This window comes from Saccostrea cucullata, unplaced genomic scaffold (assembly GCF_032062105.1).
Source record: "Saccostrea cucullata isolate Sc308-1 unplaced genomic scaffold, CSIRO_AGI_Scuc_v1 ctg10208, whole genome shotgun sequence".
NCBI classification, from domain to species: Eukaryota; Metazoa; Mollusca; class Bivalvia; order Ostreida; family Ostreidae; genus Saccostrea; species Saccostrea cuccullata.
Genome location: NW_026930851.1, coordinates 745 through 14237, shown reverse-complemented (window position 1 = coordinate 14237; position 13493 = coordinate 745). Strand labels below are relative to the sequence as shown.

At 31.9% G+C, this 13493-nt stretch overlaps 1 protein-coding gene across 2 annotated transcripts in view; it reads right to left on the bottom strand.

Annotated features, from left to right (window-relative positions):
• LOC134230323 (uncharacterized) overlaps nucleotides 1–11763 on the bottom strand; it is a 36331-nt gene extending 24568 nt beyond the window's left edge. Inside the window, exons 1-10 of one of the 2 annotated variants that reach the window (XM_062712089.1) lie at nucleotides 11705–11763; nucleotides 10330–10348; nucleotides 5844–5957; nucleotides 5450–5597; nucleotides 5146–5267; nucleotides 4301–4486; nucleotides 3979–4227; nucleotides 2360–2551; nucleotides 1108–1339; nucleotides 533–747 (exon numbers count right to left, since the gene is read on the bottom strand). In XM_062712089.1, coding sequence (XP_062568073.1) covers nucleotides 533–747; nucleotides 1108–1339; nucleotides 2360–2551; nucleotides 3979–4227; nucleotides 4301–4486; nucleotides 5146–5267; nucleotides 5450–5597; nucleotides 5844–5957; nucleotides 10330–10348; nucleotides 11705–11755 — 1528 coding nt within the window. In that variant the 5' untranslated portion in view covers nucleotides 11756–11763. Of the gene's footprint in view, nucleotides 1–532; nucleotides 748–1107; nucleotides 1340–2359; nucleotides 2552–3978; nucleotides 4228–4300; nucleotides 4487–5145; nucleotides 5268–5449; nucleotides 5598–5843; nucleotides 5958–10329; nucleotides 10349–11704 lie in introns of those variants that run through there. The other variant, XM_062712090.1, reaches the window with a different exon arrangement.
• Nucleotides 11764–13493: the final 1730 nt, after the last annotated feature.

Sequence of the window (13493 nt, the reverse complement as noted above, 5' to 3'; positions counted from 1 at the left end):
TCCTTGTTTGCCCTTCGCCGACAAATATACAAAATAAGCTCTATTCAAAATAATTTATTCCGTTCATTATTATAATTCCTTTATTTAATTTGTTTAATGCTTATTGTAATAAAAATATTTTTTCTAAAGAAAAAACTCTTTTGAGGTAAATCCAGTTATCAAATGTTACTTAAGAGGATAATGTGTTCCAGGGATTGAAACAAAATAATAAATTCCACTGTTGACTGATTTGTAAATATATTGGTCAAGAAAAAAAAGATAGTTATGTGTGGTTCTGTGATGATAGTAATGAATAATAGTGATATTGAGAAAATAACATTTTGCATGGTGATTTATTTGAAAGTCTAAATAAAATAATTTTTCTGCCTTCCCATCCATTGTTTAAAGCCAGGGTAAACAAACTTTTATAAAAATTTTTTGCCAAATATTGATAATAAAATGTCAAGTACAAATGCTTCTTATGACATTATAATGATTTTAAAGTAAGAGATCCTACATGTTTTGATTTACAAAAGTAAGTCTAGAACATTACCCTCCTGATCTTTAGGAAATTCAGCAGTGAAGTATTTCCCAAACACAGCATAAAATTCATCCCTCAATGATGATGGTCCGTTCATGTCATAACTGCGAAATTTACTTCCAACAGTTTGATTAATGTTGAGAATCCAAGAAGTACCATTGCCTCTGAACAGCATTCTCAAATTGTTCCATACTCCAACAACATTTTCTGTGATGTCCAGTGTTTTACTATGACAAAAGAATTATTTATTACTTTCCATATTCCGAATAAAGCGATAAAAAAAATTAAATAAAACATTTAACACCATGCCTTTAAATCGTTTTAAACCTTAATAACAAACTTGGGGAAATTTGTGAATATTTTTGACTTTTTTTTTTATCTAACAGTGCTTCCAAAATCTTATTTGATCCTTTAATCTTACCTAGTAGATAGCACCATTTCCTACTGTTTATTGCTTAAAGCTTGTTTCAATAAGCAGCCCTATTTGAGAATGTTATTTTTAGTGGTACTAGTATTTTATTCCTAATTTGTCAGTAGGATTAAATTTAAAGCAATCCAAAGGCCTGTGATTTACGAATTTTACTCACTTTTGAAAAGTAATATGTAAATTGAAATTTTTGCGTTGCGGGTCATAAAAGGATAAAGATATGTTTAGAATTCTTTCAGTTGTGAATTCTTTCTCTCCTCGAATTAGCAGAATACTGTTCCCTTGCGTTGTCATAACACGAAAACTAAGTGACAGAATAAGAGTTGTGTGAGGTTCTCCTTTGGCGGGAAGAAGAATATAACTGTTTCTGCTTCGCATCTTAACAAGATAACCTGCAACGAAAAAGAAATGAAAACGTCAGGTTGTGTAAAAGACTTTATCATAAGGATGCTTTGTAGCAAATTCGGTTGAAATTGTTCTAGTGGTTCTACATAAGAGGAAATTCTTTTACAATTTAAGAAAATAACAACAATTATAACGAGGACAGACATGTTCATAAAAAGGAAAAAGTTTGATTAGAAAAGCTCAGTTAGGCCGTTGGTTCAAGCGAGTAAAAATTTTGGAAAATAAATAAGTATCATTAGAAGAAACAACAATAAATTTAGTTTACAATTGTACAAAACATTTGAAAGTTAAATTCGGTTTGTTTTATACGGCACAGTTTTATTTTTTTTTTGGGGGGGGGGCATCTATCACGACCACCAGTCCTTAAGGGCCTTAACATTGCAAGTTGTTTTAAATCGTTTTACATGCTCAACATGAATCATGGAATTGGACTGCTATGGACGCATTTTAAAATAATTGCATTTTATCTCATATACCGTATAAGTGGAAATTTTAGCGAGACGCAAATTAGCGATTTGTCCTTAAAAACTGGTAATTTATTTTTAGCGAGATATTATTTTAGCAATTTTAAAATGCACATTAAAGAAGCAATTACAAATAAAACGCAATTAATTTTTAGCGATATTCAATTTTAGCTAATAATGCCAAAATTAAATCCTCGCTAATTATTCTACTTAATATACTAGTACAAGTAGTCTTTTTTTCGAAAACATAATGAAAAGGACTACCTTTATGAGAAGACATATATGATATTCTACTGTTTCGTTATGAAGAATTATCTAATATTTTCGCTCTCAATTCAAACCTTTCTTTAAAAGTACTTCTACACAATGTTTGCATATGAAAAGCATCTGTATTTAAATTGCATTTTATTAAGTTTGCTGAAAGCCCCCCGCAAAGGATTTCCTTATATTTCAAGCCATAATAAACTTTCTCATTTTTAACGGATATAAATAATCGAGTATTAAAGTTTCAGGAATGTCTTTAAACATTTTGATATGTATTACCTGAACAAGAAACAGTCTTCATTCTCATCACGTCCCACATTTCATTGGGTAGACCCTGGGAAGGACAGTGGAGTTCAACTAGCCCGTCATCGTTACAATTAACAGAGCAAACCAGACGTCGAAAAACATCATAGCAACTGTTAATAGATCGATCACAAATATTTTTGATCACTGTTTCAAGGCATGTCAACTCTGGAATAAAAATTAAACAAAAAATTGATAATTTATGCTAAATTCTATTTTTTTTCTTTGGTTACTATGGGTCTAGAAACCTTGTCTAGTCCAATCTGTGACAAGAAAGTCGGTCAAATATAAAATCAGATAGGTACACATGCGTTTCACAATCCTTTTTTTTTTAAACATATGATATTATTTCATTCATTCTACAACTTAGGGAAGCAATTGTTATTAAATACGTTTGAATATAGAAATCTCAAATGCAAAAAACAAGGGATCTGCATGTGGGCTACATCTTTAAATTTCTTAAATTGCAAAACTGTAATGTTATTATGAGTTTGCTGTTCTTGAGGGATTTTTTTTTCAAATTTCCATTATATTTCAGTGGAAAAGCCTTTGGTTCAGTTGAGCTGAAGATATAAAAAAAAAAATAACAGAAGATAAAGCAGAAAACTTTTTAAAGCCAAATCATAGGTCTGTAGTCTCAGCACTGGGGAAAAAGATGTATATATACATGTTAGTCATGTATGAGAAGTATTTCAACGTCACATAAGACAGGAGGTAATTGTGTTTTACACAATGATGTGACGTGCAAATCCAAATTTAAATTTTGAATCGCACAAGAACTTTATAAAAATATGTCAAGGTATATATTGAGCAAATCTTCAATGATTTTGGATGAACGGGTACTCGTGGAAAGGGGTGTCAAAATTTGAATTAAGCTTTTTAGAATCTTATTGCAAGTGCTTTTAAAGTCAATCTTAAATATATTATCATGGTTTTTTTTGTTGCAACACGAAGTTCGAGACTTCTTCCTTAGCATTTACAAAGATGTTCATTGGGGAATATTATATCCATGAAGTGGGTATACCAAGGAAACAAAATTCATGACAGTACGATCAAATGAAAATACATGTACAGTACAACACAATGAATATTTTAGTTATCAAAATGACATCAAGAAGTTAAACCATCATGTTACCATGGCAAGCAAAATACCTTTAAACAATCATAATGCTGTCGATTGATTCTTCTTTAGATGTTACATTATGTATATGTGTGTTTTTGATCTTTCAAATAATTGTTTGAGACTAAAAATCTATTTTTTTTTTTAAATTCCAATAATCTTTTTTCAAATTTTTCTTAGTTTCATTTAATCATAATTAGAGTTTATTTCTATTTTTCATTGGCCACATCGAGAAATCAAATTATCTTAATGTTTCAACATCCACGGTCTCCAGATAGTCATCGACTCATATTAAAAGGATAGGCCTACTTATGCAGATAATATCAATAATCATGTGTGCAAGAAAAGTTTAAATGCTTGCAGAAAATATCTGTTAATACTTCAAAGGTAAGACATATTGCATTCCTTTATTCATATCAATCAGATCTAGCAGTTGAATACGCCTTTTAAAACATTACTCGATTGTGGGACTTACTTTCAACAGTGACTCCAAACGTACAGTGTTCTGTATTACCAGAGTAATCCGATACGTAGTAATAAACAGTGGAATTTCCTACTGGAAACCTTCCACTGGACACATTTCCTGTTGAGCTATTCATTGATCCAATATTATCATTGTCCACGACTGTAATAGGATCCCAGGTGACGGTTGTCCTAATTGATCTGGAGTCTGCGATAGCAATTACTTTTGTTGGACATTTTACAATAATGGGTCGACAAACATCTGAAAAAAAAATACTGCTTCTTATTTTCACTAAGGGAAGAAATACCTTCTTTTTTTGAAATTTCATTATTACCTTTGCATTTTACATTCGTCAGCGTGGGAGACCAATGCATTGTTCCCTGATATTCACAGGAAACTGGTAGCAACACATTGGGTCTGAAGTCTTTGAAGCATTTCAACAAGCACATTGAACCTTCTCCATAGTTGTCTGTACAAGAAAATTGTCCATTTACTGGAGAAGGTAATTCAATACAGCGACCTATGAAATAGAATTAGCTAATGATATATGCTTTATACAATAATAATAAATATAATATGTAGTTGAAATATCAATTCATTAATGTGCTTCTTTCTAGATACATCTGGCACCTGGCATCTATGGCTCCTGATCCCACCTCCATGTTTGTTCTTCTCCTATTTTGTATTGTTTTATGGACTTTTCAGTTTGAATACTGTTCATTATCTCCATATAATTGAGTGCATTGTATACTTAGAGAGACCACAGACAGAAAACAAGTATTTTGATATAGCATTCAAAATAAGTGTCGAATTTAGTAGAGGTGTAGCAATGTAATACAGATGAAGTAGATATAACTTTTAGAAAAAGATTTGACGAAAAGGGGATGCCAAAATCTATTTTTTTCCTTTCTTGCAGTCAAAAAATAATTGTTAAAAAATTATTTAATGTATAGATTTGGTTTCTTTTTATATATATTTACTGAAATGTCTGGATACAACAGGATACATTCTAACCCTAGTATTTAGAACACAATAAATTTACAATACTTTAATAAAACGATATTCATTTGAATGTCATAGGTTATGATGTCGGTAATTGATATCTCACTTGTAAGTTGAAAAAATTTGCAAAACAAATTTAATATTGGAAAACAAATTTTAATTTTATATCATTCGTACTTCTTACGGCAAATATAATCGAACAGTCTTCTCTTCCAAAGGAATTGATTGCTCTATAAAGGATTTGATGTTGTCCTTGTCCAAATTCTGTTCCATTTGCTGGTCCCAAAATGCGTTGTACCCTAGTAATAACGTAACAAATACGCACTGAATTGTTCAACATTTTGTCATATATAATAGTTATTTTATAAAAAGTTTTCGGTTGATCAAAAGGAGGCCTTCTTATCTAATATTGATAAATCTGAAATCTATTATTTTCTGAAGCCCCCCCCCCAAAAAAAAACAATTGTGTGCAAAAACATACTGCAAATTTGTGCCATCCCCGTTGATCGCTACCACTCTTGGCCAAGTGACTTTTATTTTTGATAAATGTGTTTCCACATAGAAAATCCCTAAGTATCCCGGACACTCCGTGAAGAAAGGTTTTGATGATTCAGTGTGGGGCTTTAATTCTGTATTTAAAAAAAGACCAATGAATATATATATATATATATATATATATATATATATATATATATATATATATATATATATATATATATATATATATATATATATATATATATATATATATATATATATATATATATATATATATATATATATATATATATATATATATATATATATATATAAATAATTCGAGATTTCATTTCTTCATTTTTTCTCTTTGTTTCCAAATTTACATTTTCCCTTACCGTTAGAACAAAAAGTGGTAAAGTTTAAATCTTGTGAGCACGCTGATATGTTGAAAGGTGCTGGATTCTCGCACACTTTTTCCATCAATGATAATTCCAAACATTTCTGCTCCTCTACAAACGAAACGAAGAAGAGAACAGGGATAGTTTTAGATAAAATTTATCTCAGATAAGTGCACATAAAAAACATCAAGTATGTATTTAATAAATTTTTTGTTGCGAAATTTGGGCACGGTGGTTTATTCAGAGACACAAATTATGAAAAGCTATTGGTGTCTCTGGCAACACAACAAAGCAAATATTACATATTAAATATTCAATTCAGGTTCAAAGTTCACAAACACCATATCAGAAAGTGGTAAAAGCCTTGACCCTGGGAGGTGCAGAGGTCAAGCACTTATTTATGTATATCTAAATCCAAAGTTTACTTTTCAACTTTCATGCCTCGACTGTTTTAAATTAATAATACACAATAACAAGCTGGAAAATTTTTACCGACCCAAGATGCTGCTGGAATATTGAAAAAGGAAGTTGCAACCAAAGCGCCCTCATGTGTTTTTATTAAAAGGGGGAATAATCAACTAAAATATTTGACAAAAACGATAATCACTAGGAATAAGTACTGCGATTTAGGTAAGGCATTTAAATCTACACTTCCTTCGATAAAAGCAGCTAATGCAGAGTGAATTAGCTTTGAATAATATGAATCAAAGTACTGAAAGCACTCAAGGGAGTTGAACAGTAAGGGAGGTGTAAAATAACATCTTTGTTCAGGAGGTTAAGTGAGTGAACAAAATTATTATTTCAAATACAGACAACTGTTTCAGATTTTTGAGTTGTAACTATCTTGAGAAAGACATTCAGAGACATTGAATAGCAAAAATTACATGGGCCATATAATGCTTGCCTGCCTGTAGACATAAGTTTTTTTATACCCCCTGCTTGAAAAGCGGGAGGGTATTCATTAATCGGGATTTCCGTCCATCTATTTGTTACGCTTTAGATATACCCATCTCTTATCCGCAACTCCTCTTACACCACTTCAACGAAAAAACGAGAGCGCTTTTGATTGACATTCGGCAGGAATCTGGGCGTTATTGAAAAGTGAAAATTTTATCGACATGTCACATAAAATTTTAACATTTTTTAATTTATCGGTTTCCTGTGCATTAGGAAAGGAAAATATTTTCCCGAAATGGGCTTTGATTTGCTAAAAAATAACTTGAAAATTGGCCAGATCAGACATTTGGTACAAAATGGTACATTTTTAAACACGTTTTTCTAAAATTTTTCTATCTCTGGGTCTTCTCTCCATGATTTTGAAACATTTTTTCGTGTATTTTAATTCAAAGAAACGAATACACTTTTTTAAAAAATGGAGAGAAGACCCAGAGACCACGAAAAATAAACTTTCCCCCCAAAATCCAAATGTGTGAATGTGGTGTTTCTTTGTCCATTTAAAATCATCTACATATGTGTTGCAGTAATAGCTCAGTAAGTTGGGCTACCTGTTCAGTGCATTCGATGCGAAAAGTTTTTTGGTTCGAGCCTGGTATGGGGGGTTATTTTTTTTTCAGTGCAAACAACCATTTATTTTGTCAGTTTCTTTTTATGTACTGATGCACTAAAATTTTGAATTAGATCAATTTTGGTTCAGTTTGTTTCTTGAGCGAAATCAATTCTAATCTTCTATTCTATAATGTACGTACATGAACACGTATCATGCATCTATGCATTAAATATTTTGGGTGTTTATTTTTTGAAACATTACTATGTTACAGTACTCCCTAGGAAAAACGGACACTAATGTTACAGTTTTACAATGTCTTTCAAACTATATGAAAAAAAAAAATCTATGGACGTGTTTGTAAAATCTGACCAGCTATGTTCAGCCAACCAAATCATGGACAATTAAACCATAAATGTTTCGTACAAATGATTCCTGCAGATCACTCGCCAAATGCGCCCATCTTCTTTCATAGAATCTTTATTACATATTGCCGTTGTGCACCTTCTATTACTTTTTCATCCTACACATATTTTGGGTTTCCAATCGCAAAACATGGACACTGCCATTATATTCACATCAGAGGCGGTTGATCATTTATATAATTCACTGCTCACAGTCTTCAAATTTGTAATATATTTTTCCTTGGCACCTTTACCCATGTGTTATGAAAATTTCAGTTTCGCAGGAATAATATCAATGTTGATAAAATGTGGATTTTCACACAGCATCCTTTTAAGAGCTAACAGGTTTGTAATATAAAACTTCTCTGTGAATATAAATGTATTTCAATTACACGAACATTATGCATGGAGTATGTCAGAACTTATTAATCTTTTTTAATATTGTGAAGAAAAAAGCAATACCAAGTTAAAAACAAATATTTAATGACCAAACATAAAAACAGTGGTATATATGAGAGTTTGTGTGCGTACAAATTATCAGGTATGTAAATGAGGTTTTCCCTTTATTAAAAAAAATTCTTTATTTTGTTGTTTTTAATCGCGATTTTACGAAAACATCGGTGTCCGTTTTTGTTAATTTTAACATTTATAGCAGAGCGCTAGATTTACCGCTTTTGGCAAGGTGATACTTCTGATTTAGTAATAAACACGCATGTTTCCTAAAGTTTTTATGCATTAATGAATTCATTTAAACCAAGAAAATGTTCATGAAAAGTTTGAATAAATTATGTGCACCGGTAAAACAGAAATTGCTGAAAATCCGGGACCGTCGGGCGTCGGCAAGACTAGATTTACTGCTTGCCGTCAGTATGTAGAGTTGTCGTTTGTATCTCTTTCAGTGTATGACGTTACACTAAAAATGAGTTCCATTACAAAAAACCTTTGAGGTTCTTTATAATTTAGTTTTACATTGAACGAAATCTAAAATTCAAAATGAGATTACTTTAAATATCATTACATTTACTTACATTTCAAATTATGAAAATTAGATCAATTCAGGAGAAAATGACATGAACTATTTGTGGCGGATGTTTATGCATGGGTCCTCTAATAAACCTTTCGTTTTTTTTTTGCAAAAAAATTGCTTTCTAACCTCTCCAGAAATTAAACTGTCACCCCGAATACGAATTTGAATAACAATACCACTAATATTTAAGAAAATTGCATATAAATCTGTCTTTGTGCTCTTGCATTTCTTTGCTCTTGTCAGACCTTCACTGTTTTTATCAAGTACATCTTTGGTAAATTTTGTTTTGAGGGTTTTAAGTTATAGATTGAAGTTCCATTATCTATCTGTTTGAATATCAAACAAACGTGGATAACTACAATTACTGATATTTTAAAATAATTGTAAAGACATTCGTACACGCTGTCTTTTTAACTCATTTTTCAAAATACAGGGTGACCTTTTTTACTGTTGTTTCTTAAAAACAGTGTAAAATACTCCCGAAATGATGTCTATCAAATGCTATGTGTCTTAAAGTCAATCATACATCATCAAATATTATTTGTTGATATTTGACAAACAGTACATAAGTACATATATTTTTTGTTGGCAAGGCCGGTACCCATCTTATAAATTCATTTAAAGATTAAATAATGAGAAAAAGTCAAGCTTAATGTCATATGATATCTGTATTGTATAGCATACAGTTCAGGACATAATTTTTTTAACAGCCCTCGTATACTTTCTAATTTACTTATTGATCAGACACATATTTTTGGTTTCCCCTAGCAAAACATGGACATGATAATTCTTTCTATACCCATCTCTTATCCCCAATTCCTCCTATACCATTGAATAATATTAATGATACATTCATAGATTCTTTATTACATAATGCCATTATGCACCTTCTATTTAACTTTTTCATCCAACATTTATTTCGGGTCTCCGAGAGCAAAATACGGACCTTGCCATTAAAACGGTATGGGAGGCGGGGTCTCAACAATCCACGGATACAATATTGAATACAAATAAGAATTTTTTCAATACAAAAAAAATTATACAATTCAAATGGAAAATATATAATGCAACTAAAACAAGTTACAATTCAAATGAATTTTTACAAAAAAAAATATGAAAACTATATAGAATACAAATGGAAAATTTTAGGATACAAATGGGAAATTATAGAATACAAATAGAATTAAATTATACAATACAAAGGAAAAATTATACAATACAAATGGATTTTTTTAATGCAAATGGAAAATTATATAAAATACGAATAAGAATTTTACAATACAAATGGAAAAGATGAATATTGCAACGTCTGAAATGCCTTAGAGAATACATTGTGTAGTAAAACTGGGCCAAGCACTCAGTTATTTACATAGATTTAAACTGCGCTATAGTTGCAATTGCTCTCCAATGATCAAGGGCAAATCGTATTTCGGAATACCTGTCATTTAAAGTGATTTTTCTATTACTAAGTGCATACAATTAAACCGAAAGTTTGAAATTAGGAGTAGAAATTCATAAAATGGAAAAAGCTGAGACTGAAATTCTTACCAGAGACTCCAGCTTTAATCTAAAATAATTGCAAAAAATTGTTGATATGAAACTCATTCCAATATACATTTAAAAAAATTAAGACCAGCTTTAATATATGTCATAGAACTTTTGTACAGCAGTTATGCTGCAAATACATGAACATGCAATGTGAATAGAAAAATAAAGGTATAAATAAATGTATTTATAAAGGAGAAAAACAACATAAAATTAAGCAATTAGATTTTGTATCAAAATAGAATTATTTTTGCACGTGTGAATTGTCTGTGCATGTGTGTGTAACCAAAGGTTTCACACAGAAATCGAAGCCTTTTGTAATGCACACATAGACCTGTATTTGAAGCATTATATTTCAAAGACATGCTTCAAATATACAGTATAATTTGTCCAATCCGGCTACCGCCGGTTCCATAAAATAGAATCCGGAGTGCAGGAAAAATGCAGGAAAATATTACTTTTAAAAAATTAGTTGTTTATTTACAAGTACTTCATACACATAATATAAAATATAATTAAATGATGAAATCAATAGAAATTATTAAATAGTCTCTCATGACTTAATGTATTTTCTTGTTAGTTCACGAAGTTTGAAAGTCGGGTGAAATGTTACCTAAATCAAAATCTACAGGCACGCATAATATAGGCCTACTATATATCAAGCGGACCGGGTTTCACTTATAAAAGAGTTCATTCAATGTATAAACAGTAATGCACAATTATTTACGATGTGCTAATTATTGGAATGAACTTTTAATTTTTATGTAAAATAAATTACGTCTTCCCCCACAGTATTATGGCGCCATTTTGAAATGCGTTCGATTTTCGATCCCGATTATTATTTTGGTTTGTAAATCGCGTATATATATATTTTTGTGTTTATGTTATAATGTGGTAAATGGAGTCAAAACAAAGTTGTTTTTTTTAAATTGTAATTTAATCATATAATATTTTTTCAAGCGGGCTCTGTCACCGCCGCATTTCACTGAGTTCGTCTCATGGCACTAATGCTAGTGTAAACACGGATTATCACATCCACCACGAAAGGTGTTAATTGCTTTGAAGTAACTCAGGTAATTATGTGTGGCCGGGTTAGAGGAATGATTACCGTTAATTATGAGCAGTTGGGGACCAGTATGGCCGTTCGGAATACGGAATAGACAGTATCCGGACTACACAGAATTTTTTCTAATGAATTTGTTAAAGAAGTGCATGGGACTAAAATTTATAGACGGAATGGGCAAAAATCCGGAGTACTCAGAGTCCGGATTAGACAAATTTTACTGTATATCAATAAAAAATAAAGCAATATCTAATGCAATTTTCAAAACGTTCCCAGATGATAGTTAAAAAAACGAAATATTAAATTTTAACATACCGTTTGCAAATATATCGATAAGATTGCAATTAACCTTCTCATGGTAAACATGGTTTCGATCAAATAGTCAGGCTAATTCGCGCAAGTGTTTGACCTCTTTTTTAGAATTCGAGGAGGGACTGTAAATTCGATATTTTGAAAGATTGTGCATTGCCTGTGTAGAACAAAACAATTGCAAGACTGCACCGCATATTTAAGGTCGGACAAAAGATTACTTGAACAAAAGTTATTATGCATAATAATTATAACCCACGCAACAAGTTTCGGGAGGTATAATGTTTTTGACCCGTGTTTCTGTCGTCATTTTTTTTTTGTCAGCGCAACTCCTCCTAAACCGGTGCATAGAATTTCGTCAAACTTTGCAAATATTTAGGACACAATATGTAGATGTGCAAATTACCACGAAATTCCGATTCCTTTATTTTTCTGGGAATTTCGGCACTTTTCAACTTAGATTTTTGGCCATACCTTGAATATATCATGAACAGTTTGTCACCTCAACTCCTCTTAAACTGTTGCAAAGAATTTCGTCAAACTTTGCAGACATTTAGAACACAATGTGTAGAAGTGCAGATTACCAGAAGATCCGATTCCTTTTAATTTTCAAGGTATTTCGGCACTTCGAGTTTTGGGGAGCATGGGGTATGTGAGCTTGCTCACTTTTTCTTTTATATTTTTCTATGATAATACTGATAGATTTTAAAACCAATTCTAAATACAAACAGACCCCTCAAAGTATCAAAATAATTTATTGGGTTAGTATGCCTTTAAATACCACATCTGAAAAGCGGGAGGGTATATAGAAATCGGTATGTCCGTCTGTCTGTTACGCTTTGGGGTACCCATCTCTTATCCGCAACTCCTCTCATACCACTGAATGAGATTTGATGAAACTATACCCCCCACTTGAAAAGCGGGAGGGTATATAGTAATCGGTATGTCCGTCCGTCCGTCTGTTACGCTTTTGGGTACCCATCTCTTATCCGCAACTCCTCTCATACCACTGAATGAAATTTGATGAAACTTTCACGGAATCGTTATTACATATTGCCATTGTGCACCTCCTATTTTACTTTTTGACCCGACACATATTTTGGGTTTTTCCATAGAAAACATGGACACTGCCATTATATTCATATGGGAGGCGGGGGTATAATAAAGTGAGCTCATTGCTCACAGTACCTCTAGTTTTTTTTTATCCCCCCCCCCGCTTGAAAAGCGGAAGGGCATAAAGTAATCGGTATGTCCGTCCGTCCGTCTAGCTGTACGTCCGCCTGTCTGTCTGTACGTCCGTCTATCTGTTACGCTTTGGGGTACCCATCTCTTATCCGCAACTCCTCTTATACCACTGCATGAAATTTATTGAAACTTTCACAGAATCTTTATTACATATTGCCATTGTGCACCTCCTATTTTACTTTTTGATCCGACACATATTTTGGGTTTCCCGGCCACAGCAAAACATAAACTTAGCCATTATAACCATATGGGAGGCGGGGAGTATCATTTAGTGAGCTCATTGCTCACAATACCTCTAGTTTGTTTGTTGTTTTTTTAATTTTTCTATAATATTGAAGGGTACCCATGTCTCATCCGCAACTCCTCCTATAACACCGAATAAAATTTAATGATACTTTTTTTTAATTATATATTACCATTTTGTACCTACTATTTTTTACTTTTGATCTGACTTTTATTTCGTGTCTCTCAGAGCAAAGCATGGACTTTGTCATCAAAACCATTTGGGAGGCGGGCGGTATCATTTAGTGAGCTCACTGCTCTCAGTAGT